The sequence below is a fragment of the Euprymna scolopes genome, chromosome 45 (genome assembly GCF_053919585.1).
Source record: "Euprymna scolopes isolate OS-2025 chromosome 45, ASM5391958v1, whole genome shotgun sequence".
NCBI lineage: Eukaryota > Metazoa > Mollusca > Cephalopoda > Sepiida > Sepiolidae > Euprymna > Euprymna scolopes.
Window position 1 is genome coordinate 56,695,536 of NC_136526.1, and position 15,286 is coordinate 56,710,821.

A 15,286-nucleotide genomic window follows, 5' to 3' on the forward strand; every position below is an offset into this window, starting at 1 on the left:
TGTTACCTTCGGTCGAGGAGGAAGAACCATCTCTGTAAACTGCCTATTGGATACTGGCAGTGGCAGAACGTATTTGTCTGGTGATGTCTTGCACTCCTTGGGTTCCTTGAGTTCTGACGGTTTGGAGTGTCATTTGAGGCTGACTACACTTCTCGGAGAATGTGAGCAAGTATACAGAGAGGTGAAATTGGATGTGGACTTGGGGTCTGGTCATGTGGGGCACTTTCCGGTACTGGTTGCCAACTCATTGGACCTATCCTTATATCTAAAAAATTGGCATTTGCTGTTGGAGGAGTTCAAGCGAACTGGATGTTCTCTGGCTGGGCAATTTGAATCTGGCACTGATGCGGTGGCTATAAGTGGAATTATGGGTCTGGATCTGGTGCAACATTTGGGCCCCTTACAGTTGGTGCCTTGTTTGGGGGGGTCGGGCTTTCTCTGTTCCTGCTGGTTTGATTCCCTTTGGTGAGGTGGACACTTTTTTTTCTACAAATCCTGCCCCTATTTCAAGAGATTATACGTTGTTCAGTGCAGTGATGGAGAATACTCCCCAAGTGGAATCATCGCATGTTTGCTTCATCCTGGAAGCCGACCCTACCTATGCGGACCCCTGGGTGGATGTCTTTCCCTCTAGCGATGTGGAAAGAGGATTAGAGAAAATGTTCAGCATTGAGTCATTGGGCATTCAGGACGGAGAAGAGATTTCAGGATATGATCAGGGTATGATTCGGCAGTTCCAGGAATCTATAATATTCAGGGATGGTAAATATCATGTGCAATTACCCTGGCATGCAGATAAGCTAGCTCTGGTTCCTTCCAATCATGCTATTGCTTTGCACGTTTTGGATCGTGTGGTCAGGAGCCTGGAGAAGAAGGGGCTGTACCAGGAGTATGTAGATGTATTCCTTCAGCAGCTACAAGAGGGTATCATAGAGGAAATACAGGTGGATCCTCAAAATTTTGTGGACTATGTATGGGTGCCTCATCGGCCAGTTTTCAAGACGGATCCGGCAGCTACTACTAAAATCAGGCCTGTATTTAACTGTAGCTTGAAGGTCGGTAACTCTGCCTCTCTTAACGAGGCTGCATACTCTGGTGTGAATATGACAGGAGATATGTTGGACCTGTTGATGTCTTTTAGATCGAATAAGTTTGTCTTGATTGCAGACATCAGGAAAGCTTTCTTGATGGTTCGCCTTGCACTGGAGGCAGACAAGAACAGGTTCTGTTTTTTGTGAAGGATGGTGATCGCCTTCGATGTTTCCGCTATGCCACATTGATTTTCGGGTTCACCTCGAGTCCCTTTATATTGGGAAGTATCTTGAAGTTTCATGCAGCCCAATATCCCTTTGATGAATGTCGAGTTGCGATGGAGAACCAATTCTATGTCGACAACCTGGTAGTTACTGAGTCTGACCCAGCAAAGCTTGTAAGGCTGTATTCCCAGGTTAGGAGGCGGTTGCAGGAAGGTGGATTTGTGGTGCAGTCCTGTAACTCAAACTGCGACAGCCTTAGGGAGGAGATGAGGAAAGATGGTACATTGAGTACTCATGAGGCCGGATGGGAGATGGTGCTCGGGTACCGGTATGATCCTATTTCAGAAAAGCTCCGCACTGCTCCTGTTAAGTGTGATCCGAGTGCATCTACTAAGAGGCGAATCCTTTCGGAATCGGCAAGGGTATTTGATCCCTTATCTCTTTGCCTGCCTGTGACTATAAGGAGTAGGATTTTGGTGGGAGAATTATGGAAGCGGGGCATGCAATGGGATGATGAAGTCTCTCCAGAGTTTCAGTCTTCTTGGAGGAACCTGGCAGAAGACTTATCTAAATTGAGTGACATGCATTTCTGCAGACAGGCCCATGACGGGAACCGAACTGGAGAGTTATACCTGTTTTGTGACGCTTCTAAAGAAGCATATGGATTTGCAGCCTACTATGTTCAGGACAACAATTCTGCATTGATCTTTGCCAAAGCACGAGTGGCTCCAGTGAAGGATAAGACATTACCAACTTTAGAACTAATGGCGGTATTTCTTGCTCTGAAGTGTTTGCCCACTATCTTGGTAGGATGCAAGGGTGTCCGCCCTTCTAGGTTGTGTGTGGTAACAGATGCACAAGTAGTATTGTCATGGATTTTATCAGAAACAATGACTAGTAAAAGCATCTTTGCTAGAAACAGGTTAAAGGATGTGCTGCTAATGAGCTTGGATTTGGAAACGAATTACGGCATCAGGCCGACCTTTAGGTATGTTTCTACTACCGAAAACACGGCTGACTTGATCACTCGTGGATTAACGATAAGGAAGTTCCGAGACAACTTTGACTTTTGGTACCATGGCCCTTCTTGGTTGCGCAGTGGGGTCTTGACTTGGCCGGAGCAGGAGTTGCCCTGTCTTGATGATAGGTGCCAGCAGATTGTTCGTTCATCAACAAATTTTGCGGTGATTGTGGATGAGGAGTGTGCTTCGGTGATCTCTATGCGGCGGTTCTCTACGTTTACCCGTTTGTTGAGGGTAACTTCTTTAGTCTTCCGATTCATCGGCTTGATGAGGAAAAGGGAAGACAACTACAACAAGAAAGCCGCAATTTACTTAATAAAATGTTCGCAACAGCAGGAATTTATGGCTGAATTGAATTACCTGCGGAATCCTATGGTAAGGCATGCACCTAATCGTGTTCGAGCACTAGATCTTTTTCTGGATGAGGAAGGGTTGATCCGCTCGCATGGACGGCTGGACAGGTCTTCTCAGTTTTCTTATGAAGTTAAGAATCCCTTGTTGCTGGGCAAGAATCATCACCTGACCCGCCTTATAATATTAGACTGCCATCTTAAATGTTCCCATCTGGGTACAGGATCAACCTTAACGGAATTGAGATGTCAAGGATACTGGGTGCCTCAAGGGAGGCAGGCAGTCAAAAATGCCCTGAATTCCTGCACAAGGTGTAAAAGATACAATTCTAGGCCGGTACTGCCTGAGAACATGGCCAATCTACCAACTTCTCGTGTCGAATTTGAGGTTCCTGGAGTGGACTTCACAGGACATTTTTGGGTGAAGGAGGGTAACAGTGAGAAAAAAATGTATCTGTTGTTGTTCACTTGTTTGAGTGTAAGAGCAGTGCATATAGAGGTGGTGCCTGACATGAGTATATTGTCCTTTTTTCAGGCTCTAGTCAGATTTACTAATGCACATGGTGTTCCAGAGTCAATTCTCAGCGACAACGCAAAAACCTTTCTGGGTAGTGGAAGACTGTTTAAGCGCCTTTGTCTTCTCCAGGACTACCAGGCCAAATTTGGGTCATGTAACATTAAGTGGGAGACAATTCCTCTATTTTCCCCCTGGGTTGGAGGTGTATGGGAGCGTAGAATCAAGACTTTAAAATCCTGCCTATACAAGGTTATTGGTAGGGGTAAGGTAGATTATTATACCTTCCTAACTATTGTCTCAGATATTCAGCGGGCTGTAAACAACAGGCCCCTTACTTATCAAGAGTCCGCTGACAGGCAACCAATGATTATCACACCCAATATGTTTATTAGACCCAATAAAAGCCCTGGTCTATTGGTACCGTTGGGAAGAGATGATCTCTCCACCATGGTTCCTCCCAGCCGGAGAAGGTTGATCGAGATGATTGGATTACGAAATGAATGGTTGTCAAGATTTAGAGAACTGTGGTACAAGGAGTACCTCCTGGATCTTAGAGGAAGGATGCCAGGAAGATCTCGGATACCATTTCAGAATCGCATTAAAAGAAATGATGTAGTCTTGGTCAAGAGCCCTTTAAAACCACGACCCTTTTGGATGTTGGGTACTATACTTGAGGTTCTCCCAGGACAAGATGGAGTGGTGAGGACAGCTCGTGTCAGACAGGGCGACGGTGTGGTGAACGTCCATTCACTGAAGAATTTATATCCAATAGAAATTTCACAATCTGATGATGATCTTGGGGAAAGTGAACCAAATCAGGCGGGTGCATCCTCGCCTGTTGCTGCAGGTAGCAGTCAAAACCAGGAATCCTCTAGTTCATTTTCGGAAGGAGATGGCACCATTTGGTTGTGTCCTGCCTGCAATAGACCTCCAGGGAACCAAGATATGATATGCTGCGATTCCTGTGATGAGTGGTATCATTTTGAGTGTGTTGGAATTGACTTGGCTCCACCCGCTAGACAGAAATGGTACTGCAGTGATTGTGCACCTCAAAGGAGATGAAGGGGTAGACCTAGTCTGTTACCCGATCAATAGAAGTAGTCTTGAGTAGGACTATAAACTACAACCGACAGCGGGGCCTAGGCTAAGGGACAGAATGAGGGTACCCTGAACCACTGTTACCTCCAGGTGGCCCTTGACTGAGGCCTAGCACCTGTTAGTCCCCCTGCAGGGTCACGCCAACTTAGTTTTTTTTATGAAGATATATATATATATATATATATATATATATATATATATATATATATATATATATATATATAAATAAAATGCACTTTTCTTTTCTTTTTTTTTCTTTTGTTGGGAGAGTGTGGTAAATAATACATAGCTTACCTGAGTGTAGCTGCCGGAGGTGAGGATGGTCTTCCAACAATCAAGAAGAACAATAGCATTGTGGTTATTTATGCTAATAGAGTAAGGTAAATTGTTATAAAAACCTTCCTCCTTTGTGAAGAGTCTTCATTATTCTTTTTATGTTATTGTGGTTACAGGACCTGAGAAGAAGGTCGCGAAGAAGATTGTATTTTTTTCGCAACCTCACTTCAGGTTAGCTACTCTTAGTTATATGACTTTTTTTTTTCCAACACTCTCTCACACTTACTCTCTCTCTCTCTCTCTCTCTCTCTCACTTTCTCTATCACCCTCTTTCTATTTTCTTTTTAAATTACAACGTTAATGTTTATGCATATTGAAATAAAATACATGTGTTTATTATTAAAAATAATTATTTTTCTATTCATTTTAAGAAAAAAGAAAAATTCGATAAATTCTGGCACCAGTTATTTATTTAACTCAATGCTATTTTTTTGTAAAATTATTTTGTTTCCATGTTTTCGGAGTTTTTTTTTTTTTTTTTAACTTTTTTATATACTTTTTAATAGCATTTTCTGTTTATATGACAACGTTAATGTTCAAATACATAAAATACATTACTGCACATTTATTAATATTATCTCTCTTTTAATCACTTTTATCGACTATCAGCCAAATAACCGGGGTCGAAAAGTTGGGAAATTCTTTTTCTATTCATTTAAAGAATATGCTATTAAAAAAAGAAAACGTCGATAACAGTGAGACATAAACAGTAAAAAAAAAAAAAAAAAAGATATTATTTTTAAATGGGTAGTAATGTCTTTTATTTCAATATTCGATATAAGAATACTTTCAATATTTCATATACATAATATTTCAATTAAATAAAAGAAAAAGTCGATAAAATTGACACATAAACAGTAAAAATAATTATTAATTGTAAGTTATTAAGAACCGATTTATCGCAAAAGGGACTAACTTCCCTATACGCCGCTTTACGTTACTATGGGAACAGTTAATTTTTGTGCTGATTCGATTTTTTATTAATAAACAACAAACAGCCATTACCGGTATTGTATCATTACCACGTGACCACTTACATCTCTCTCTCCATCCCGCTTTCTCTTCTCTCTCTCTCTCTCTCTCTCTCTGTCTCTATCACCCTCTTTCTATCGAAAACCATACATTGGTTAGCGATGTAAACATTCAAATTCATTTTATTTTTACGATATTTACAGGGTCAATGTGAAATTTTATGTTCTTTTTTAGGGAATTTCCCTAATAAAATAAAATAACACAATTCTATGAACAATGACAAACAACTTCTTCAACTTAACAAGGGAAAGGTTTATTTGCAAAGCGTACTGAAGGAAGAAAGTAGAGTCGGGTCTCCACTGCCTTACGAGGTAGTTACAACCCGCGGGCGCGGCTGTCGTCAATACCTTTAGTAGGAGCAGCGAAGAGAACAGGCGTCTAACCCCGACGAAGGCTGGTAGCGTAAGAGAGAGTTTTCTTCTGGGACCGGAAGCTGTCTGGTCCCTAGGGGTCAATTTGTATTCGTGCGCAAGTCCTCAGATTGGACAGTCTAGCGCCTCATCACTCACTCAGAGGAAGCGAATGCGCGAGAAGAAAAGGGGTCCATTTGTGTCTGCTACATAACCCCCTGCTTAGGCTGAAAGCCGACAGAGAGAAAGGTAGCATAACAAATAGCAGAAAGAAAAATACAATAAGAAATGTCCGTCTCTTTAGGTTATTTTCTTGCAGAAAAAAATGTTCTTACTTTTCTGTGAAAAGTTGGAATATTTGCAGAAAACGTTCTGCTCTAAAAAGGAGAGAAGAAAAAATGTTCTTTTTCAACAGAAATACACTGTTTTGCAAAGTCTCTTCGGCCAATGTACCCGTCGACCACTACGTGTAGTGGTCACATAATTGTTCTCACGTGGAACATTTACCTCAGGTGTATGATTATGCTGTGTGTATGTTGGAGGAATGTGTGGCTCAGGTGTTAATGTGTCCAGAAAGGCTCTTTTTACCCTATCTACCGATACTGTCTCTTTTTTACCACTAATGTCTAGGATAAAAGTTTTATCAGTGCGTGAAAGCACGCGATAAGGGCCAGTGTAAGGTGGAGTTAGGGGGGCTTTTACTGCGTCCTTTCTAAGGAACACGTGAGTCCATGTCGCTATGTCCTTCGGAACCAAAGATTTAATGGTCTGTTCCCTAGGGTGCATCGGCGGTAGCTTACTGAGATAAGCTCGTAGTCTGTTGACATATAGAGCTGTGTCAGTTGATATATCCTCTATCGGGGTCAGCATCTGACCTGGCAACGATAGAGGTGCTCCATAGACCAGTTCGGCTGCGGAATATCCCAGGTCCTCCTTGATTGATGCCCGACAGCCAAGAAGGATGACCGGTATGTACTCGCTCCATCGCTGTTGATCAGGGTAAGCGCGTAATGCAGCTTTCAATTGGCGATGGAAGCGTTCTATCATCCCATTTGAAGCAGGGTGATAGCTTGTTGTCCGAATGCGAGTGATCCCGAGGATCTTGGACAGTTCCCGGAATAGGTGGGATTCGAATTGTGCACCACGATCAGTGGTGATTGTAGTGGGAACTCCGTAGCGCGATATCCAGCCTGATATAAGGGCTCGCGCTACAGATTCAGCCGAAATGTCACTAAGTGGGATGGCTTCTGGCCACCGTGTGAAACGGTCTATGCAGGTCAGGAGATAAGTGAATCCCTGACTGACCGGCCATGGTCCAACCAAGTCAATGTGAACATGGCTAAACCGAGCGTCTGGGGTGCTGAATGTTCCAAGGGGTGCGCGGATATGCTCGTGCACCTTTGACTTTTGGCAGGATACACAGGAACGTGACCAAGCAATGATGTCACGCCTCATGTTAGGCCAGAAAAATCTAGCTGTAATCAGCTTTACTGTGGCCTTGCGTCCGGGGTGTGCCAGGTTGTGTAGAGTGTCGAAAACAACTCTACGGTGGGTCGTTGGAACGAATGGTCGAGAAGAAAAGGGGTCCATTTGTGTCTGCTACACTTTCCAATAAATCGAATATAATATTTTAGACAAACGTTTTTTTTTTTAATTCACGACCCCCCCCCAATCCCATGTGAAATTTTATGTTCTTTCCAATAAATCGAATATAATATTTTAGACATAGTTGGGTAAAAATATTTTGTTTCCATGTTTTCGGAATTTTTTTTTTTTTTTTACCTTTTTTTATAATTTTTAATAGCATTTTCTTTTTATATTACAACGTTAATGTTTATGAATATTGAAATAAAATACATTACTACAGATTTATTAATAATATCTCTCTTTTAATCACTTTTATCGGCTATCAGTTAATTTTTGTGCTGATTCGATTTTTATTAATAAACACATTTTATTATTTTAATGAAAAATAATAGTTTCACTCATATGCTAATACTTTTTTGGTAAAAATATTTTGTTTCCATGTTTTTTTTTACCTTTTTTCACATTCAACACACAAAACTAAAACACATAGAAATGACAAAAGTTGGGAAATTATTTTTCTATTCATTTTAAGAAAAAAGAAAAATTCGATAAATTCTGGCACCAGTTATTTATTTAACTCAATGCTATTTTTTTGTAAAATTATTTTGTTTCCATGTTTTCGGAGTTTTTTTTTTTTTCTCTCTCAGTTTTCTCTCTCTCTCTCTCTCTCTCTCTCTCTCTCTCTCTCTCTCTCTCCCTCTTTCTATCGAAAACCATAGATTGGTTAGCGATGTAAACATTCAAATTCATTATATCATTCGCGCCATTTTTTATCAGCAGCGTTTTGATTTTTCACGTAAGTAATAGAAATTATATTTATATAATTTAGATATTGACTGCTTCCTTTTCATTTATATAACTTATTAACATTTACTTATTTATTTATTTCATATGCTAATATTTTTCAGATTATACAATACACTTTATTACAAATACTTCTGTAAACAGTTAACACGAAACTATATAAAAATCTCGGAATTTCTCTGTTAAAAGTGGGTTATTTATTTTCTTTATGGATTATACTTCCAAAATAAACTATTACAGTTGTTTTAAAAGTAATAGAAATATATTTTTTTTTAACAGTAATGAATTTTCCCAACTCAATATTTTTCAAGTAAAAATAATTACTAATTGTAAGTTATTAAGAACCGATTTATCGCAAAAGGGACTAACTTCCCTATACACCGCTTTTCGTTATACACCGCTTTTCGTTAATATGGGAACAGTTAATTTTTGTGCTGATTCGATTTTTTATTAATAAACAACAAACAGCCATTACCGGTATTGTATCATTACCACGTGACCACTTACATCTCTCTCTCCATCCCCCTTTCTCTTCTCTCTCTCTCAGTTTTCTCTCTCTCTCTCTCTCTCTCACCCTCTTTCTATCGAAAACCATAGATTGGTTAGCGATGTAAACATTCAAATTCATTATATCATTTGCGCCATTTTTTATCAGCAGCGATTTGATTTTTCACGTAAGTAATAGAAATTATATTTATATAATTTAGATATTGACTGCTTTCTTTTCATTTATATAACTTATTAACATTTACTTATTTATTTATTTAATATGCTAATATTTTTCAGATTATACAATACACTTTATTACAAATACTTCTGTAAACAGTTAACACGAAACTATATAAAAATCTCGGAATTTCTCTGTTAAAAGTGGGTTATTTATTTTCTTTATGGATTATACTTCCAAAATAAACTATTACAGTTGTTTTAAAAGTAATAGAAATATTTTTTTTTTAACAGTAATGAATTTTCCCAACTCAATATTTTTCAATTTTTCAATTTTTAAAATCTATCAAAATTTTTCTATTGATTCTATTTTTACGATATTTACAGGGTCAATGTGAAATTTTATGTTCTTTCCAATAAATCGAATATAATATTTTAGACAAACGTTTTTTTTTTAAATTCACGACCCCCCCCCATCCCAATTTTTAAGTGTCTATTAAAAAATAAATACTTACTTTAGTAACCCGATAGTAAATTATTAATTTACCCACAAATTGAAGAGAAAAGGTCAATACATAATATATTCAAATTTAAAAAAAAAAAAAGTGTTCTTTTAGAATTTTACCTGTAAAGTTTGAAGTTTAAAACCTTTTTTTTAAACCACGTTATTTGTTTTTTTTTTGTTTTTTTTAATGGAACCTTGGTCCTTGCTCCTTTAATTGAAAAAAAAATTAGGGCTTGAATTACATTTTTCGAGGAGTTATATTGACTGCTTTCTTTTTATTTATAGAACTTAATAACATTTATTTATTTATTTCATATGCTAATATTTTTGGAATTTTACAATACACTTTATTACAAATACTTCTGGCAACAGTTATTTATTTAACTCATATGCTAATACTTTTTGGATAAAAATATTTTGTTTCCATTTTTCGGAATTTTCTTTTTTTTTACCTTTTTTTATAATTTTTAATAGCATTTTCTTTTTAAATTACAACGTTATACATTAGTACACATTTATTATTATTATCTCTCTTAATTTTTTCTTTAAAACTTTTTTATATACTTTTTAATAGCATTTTCTTTTTATATGACAACGTTAATGTTCAAATACATAAAATACATTACGGCACATTTATTAATATTATCTCTCTTTTAATCACTTTTATCGACTATCAGCCAAATAACCGGGGTCGAAAAGTTGGGAAATTCTTTTTCTATTCATTTAAAGAATATGCTATTAAAAAAAGTAAACGTCGATAACAGTGAGACATAAACAGTAAAAAAAAAAAAAAAAAAGATATTATTTTTAAATGGGTAGTAATGTCTTTTATTTCAATATTCGATATAAGAATACTTTCAATATTTCATATACATAATATTTCAATTAAATAAAAGAAAAAGTCGATAAAATTGACACATTTATTTCATATGCTAATATTTTTTGGAACAAATATTTTGTTTCCATGATTTTGGATTTTACAGTAAACTTTATTAAATATTCTTAGAACATACAGAATTAAAAATCATATTTTTAAATATTCACCACATAACAACACTAGGGTTTGAATTACAAACCAATTGAGACCTTTGTTTAATTGAAACAAATAAAAAGTACTTTCAGCCCAAAATACTCATAATTGCCCCCCCCCAAAAAAATTGGTGGCCAGAAAGTATGTTATCATTTTCTGTTCAATTTACACATTAAAATTATTATTCGCAGTAAAGAAATATATTTATTTTATGAAAACTACTTATCTGCCCTATATTTAAATGTAATATTCATTTTAAGCATCCCTGAAAACCTGTAAAAGACTGCACCCCTCTCCCACATTTGCTAATGCATTCTACTAAACATGTATACAATTTTTCCTTTTTCGTTGCAGTTTGCACATTCTTTGCCGACTTGAATAGAAACAGTTACAAATATATAAGCATTTTTATTATAAAAGTTTTATTTGTTTATTTGACTTTGCTTTTTACGTTAACAATTTTGTTGCTACATTTCACTTTTATTATTGTATTTTTACCCATACATTTCTTCTAAGAAACATTTTTATATTAAAAAAAACAACAAAAAATGCCTAGGAGATCATCAGCATCATCATATGGACGCGCAGCAGCAGCAGCGCGTGAACAGAAACGAAGGCGGTCGGAAGAAAGTGCAGAAGCTCGAGAAGAACGCTTGATGCTTAATCGAATCAGGATTGAAGACAAAAGAGAACATGAAAGTGTGGCCGACAGACAAACACGTTTGACTGCTAGCAGTAGTCGCATGGCTACAATAAGAGAAAATGAAAATGAAGACGATACAGAAATTCGACTAATGGCTAATAGCAGCCGCATTGCTGCAATGAGACAAAATGAAACTGAGGACGAAAGAGAAATTCGTCTAATGGCTAATTACAGCCGCATCGCTGCATTGAGAGAAAATGAAACTGAAGACGAAAGAGAAATTCGTCTTATGGCTCATAGCAATCACATGGCTACAGTGAGATCACAAGAGAAACAAGAAATACAACAGAATAGGAGAATGGCTGATCGAACCTTCCAGTCAACACGCAGAACTAATCTAAGACACGAGAGACATAGTCATTGGCTTATGGAAGCATTTTTTTATGATGCAGATAAACATTATAACACTGACCCGAAAGTAATAATTGGGGAAATGGACAACATTTGTGGACATTGTGGTGCCAAAAAATGGATTGCTGAAAGACCTGGTTTGTGTTGCTTGGGAGGTAAAATCAATTTGCCAAAAATACAAGATCCTCCAGAAATTCTGAAAACTTTACTGACACAGGATACAACAAAAGCGAAACAATTCAGAAAAAGTCTTCTAAAATACAACTCTGCCTTTCAAATGACATCTTTTGGAGCTTCTAGAAATGTTACTGACTTTGCATTCTTTACCACTTACAAAATACAAGGTCAGTGTTATCACTTGATGGGTGATCTGCTTCCATTACCCGGACATTCTCATGAATTTGTGCAGGTTTATTATATGGGTGGCAACGAATCAGAAGCACAGCAAAGATGCACGAATGTGCAAGGTGGATTGAACTTGGAGATTGTCATGGAGTTGCAGAACATGCTTCACCAACACCATAAATATGTTGGAATTTTTAAATATGCAATCGAACAGATGCAACATAGTTGTAATCATAAAGTCATCATCAAAGCAGACAAACATCCACTATCAGAACATGCACGGAGATACAATGCACCTACGGCCGATGAAGTTGCAATCATAATGGTGGGTGAACAACATGAATACAGGGACATTGTTTTGCAATTAAGAAGTGGACAACTGCGTCGTATTCCAGAAACTCATAGAGCTTATGATGCACTCCAATACCCACTTATGTTCTGGAATGGACAAGATGGATATCATTTTCAGCTGTGGCAGAGGAATCCACAAACAGGTCTCAATACAACTCGATCTGTAACATCTAAGTGTTTTTATGCATTTCATTTTATGGTGCGAGACGGATTCAATCATGTATTATCTTTAAAAGAAGTGACCAGTCAGTTCATGGTGGATATGTATGCAAAAATAGAAACTGAAAGATTACATTTCATACGGAAAAATCAAAAAAAACTAAGGGTGGAAGAATATATCCATCTGCAAGATGCTATGAATTGTGATGGTGACCCGAGAAATATTGGACAACCAGTTATCTTGCCTTCCAGTTATACAGGAGGACCACGATATATGCAACAACGGACTCAAGATGCAATGACTTATGTAAGAAAATTTGGACGAGCTGATCTTTTCATCACATTCACATGTAATCCAAAGTGGAGTGAAATTACTAATGAACTTTTTCCACATCAAAAAGCCAAGGATCGCCATGATTTGATTGCTCGAGTGTTCCATGAAAAACAAAAGAAACTCCTCTGGCTTCTCAAAGAAGGACGAATTTTTGGTGAACTTAGTGCTTATATAACTACGATTGAGTGGCAAAAGAGAGGCCTTCCGCACTCTCACACCCTGATTTGGTGTAAAGATAATATTAATGCTGATGATATAGACAAAATAATTTCGGCTGAACTGCCAAATGAAACTACGGATCCAGAACTTTTCGAAATAATAAAAACTCAATTAATCCATGGACCATGTGGAGTCTTAAATCCAGCGTCACCCTGTATGGAAGATCGTAAATGCTCCAGAAGATATCCAAAGCCTTTTATTGGAGAAACACAGACTAACAATAATGGCTATCCTCTTTATCGCAGACGTTCACCAGAAAATGGAGGCGAATCAACAACCTTAGTTGTTAGAGGACAAATAACAACCGTGGACAATCGATGGATAGTGCCTTATAATAGTTTATTATGTAAAATTCTGAAGGCACATATCAATGTGGAATTTTGCAACTCCATCAAAGCCCTTAAGTACATAACAAAATACATAAACAAGGGTAGTGACATGGCAACATTCAGTATTGGTGACAAGGGTGCAAGGGATGAAATAAAGTTTTATCAGACAGGAAGATACATCTCCAGTAATGAAGCAATATGGAGAATCTTTGGATTTGAAATCCACCAACGATTTCCAACCGTTGTATATTTAGCAGTACATGTTGAGAATGGACAGAGAGTTTATTTCAATGAAGAGACTGCACATAATTTGGCGCAGACACCACCAGAAACAACCTTAACTGCATTTTTTAAACTATGCCAAGAAGATGATTTCGCTAGATCTCTCATGTATACTGAAATTCCTACATATTATACCTGGAGTAAGCAAAAAAAGTGGGTTCGTCGTAAGCAAGGACAAATTGTGCCAGGTCATGACATCAAAGCATCTGACGCTATTGGCCGTGTTTATATTGTGCATCCTAATAACAGAGAATGCTTTTATTTACGATTGCTTCTCCATACTATTCGTGGACCAACATCTTTTGAGGATCTCCGACGCTTTGAAGTTGGACTGTGTACAACATACCAAGAAGCATGTGCTGTACGTGGACTTTTGAAAGACGATGAACACTGGCGGAAAACTTTACAAGAAGCATCAGTCTCACAAATCGCCAATCAAATTAGACAATTATTTGTAATTATGCTTACAGCCTGTGAGATTGAACAACCACATTTGCTCTGGAATGAATTTAAAACTGATATGTCCGAAGATTTTCTTCATCAAGCCAAAATGCGAAATGAGAATATGGCAATTGCATTTTCGCCTGAGATATTTAATCTATCTCTTGCTGACCTATCCCGTCGAATCCAAGCACTTAACCGTACATTAACGAATTGTGGAATGCCAGAGCCTGCGGATATTATGAATGTAAACCACATAATACAGCAAGAGACTTATGACTATGATGCCTATGACCAATTCATTCAGGAAAATGAACCTCGGCTTGTGGACGAGCAGAAGAATATTTACGAGAGCATCTTGGAAAGCATTCATCATGATCACGGAACGACATTCTTTATTGATGCCCCAGGTGGAACTGGCAAAACTTTCCTGTTAAATCTGCTCCTTGCAAAAGTTCGTCTCACAAACAATATTGCCCTTGCAGTGGCATCCAGTGGAATTGCAGCAACACTTTTGGATGGTGGTAGAACTGCTCACTCTATGTTTTCTCTCCCATTGGACCTTACTCGACAGGAAAAACCATTGTGTAATATTAAAAAAGATTCAGCAAAAGCTAAACTACTGCAAAACTGTAAATTAATAATCTGGGATGAAGCAACAATGAGTCACAAAAAAGCTATGGAAGCAGTAGATTCTACACTACAGGACCTAAAAGATAACACACAAATAATGGGTGGAGTGACTTTGGTTTTTGCTGGTGATTTCAGACAAACCCTTCCAATTGTTCCTCAAGGAACCAGAGCTGATCAAATGAATGCATGTCTCAAAAACTCCTATTTATGGCATCATATTAAAACAATGAGTTTAACACTAAACATGCGAGTACATTTACATGCTGATGATGCTGTTGGTGACTTTGCCGCTAAACTTTTGCAAGTGGGTAATGGACTTCTGGACAAGGACTCCTATAACCAGATTCAGTTGCCTTTTCCAACAATTCAAACAGAAGAGGAATTTACAATGAGAGTTTTTCCAGATCTTCATAATTTGCATACGGATATCAATTGGCTAAGTAGCCGTGCAATTTTAGCAGCAAAGAATGAATCAGTAAATGAAATAAATAGCAGGCTGTTGAATAGATTACCTGGAGAAACCATATTATACAATTCAGTTGATACAATCTGTTCACAGGACGAAGTAACAAATTATCCGACTGAG

The 15,286-nt window shown here is 37.5% G+C and overlaps 1 protein-coding gene across 1 annotated transcript in view; it reads left to right on the forward strand.

The window, feature by feature from the left end:
* Window positions 1-536: 536 nt before the first annotated feature.
* The window catches only part of LOC145269197 (uncharacterized), a 59,747-nt gene continuing 44,997 nt past the window's right edge, over window positions 537-15,286 (forward strand). Inside the window, exons 1-2 of the mRNA XM_080124813.1 lie at window positions 537-1,030; window positions 11,110-14,591. Of these exons, the coding sequence (XP_079980939.1) occupies window positions 537-1,030; window positions 11,110-14,591 (3,976 nt within the window). The remainder of the gene's footprint in view (window positions 1,031-11,109; window positions 14,592-15,286) is intronic.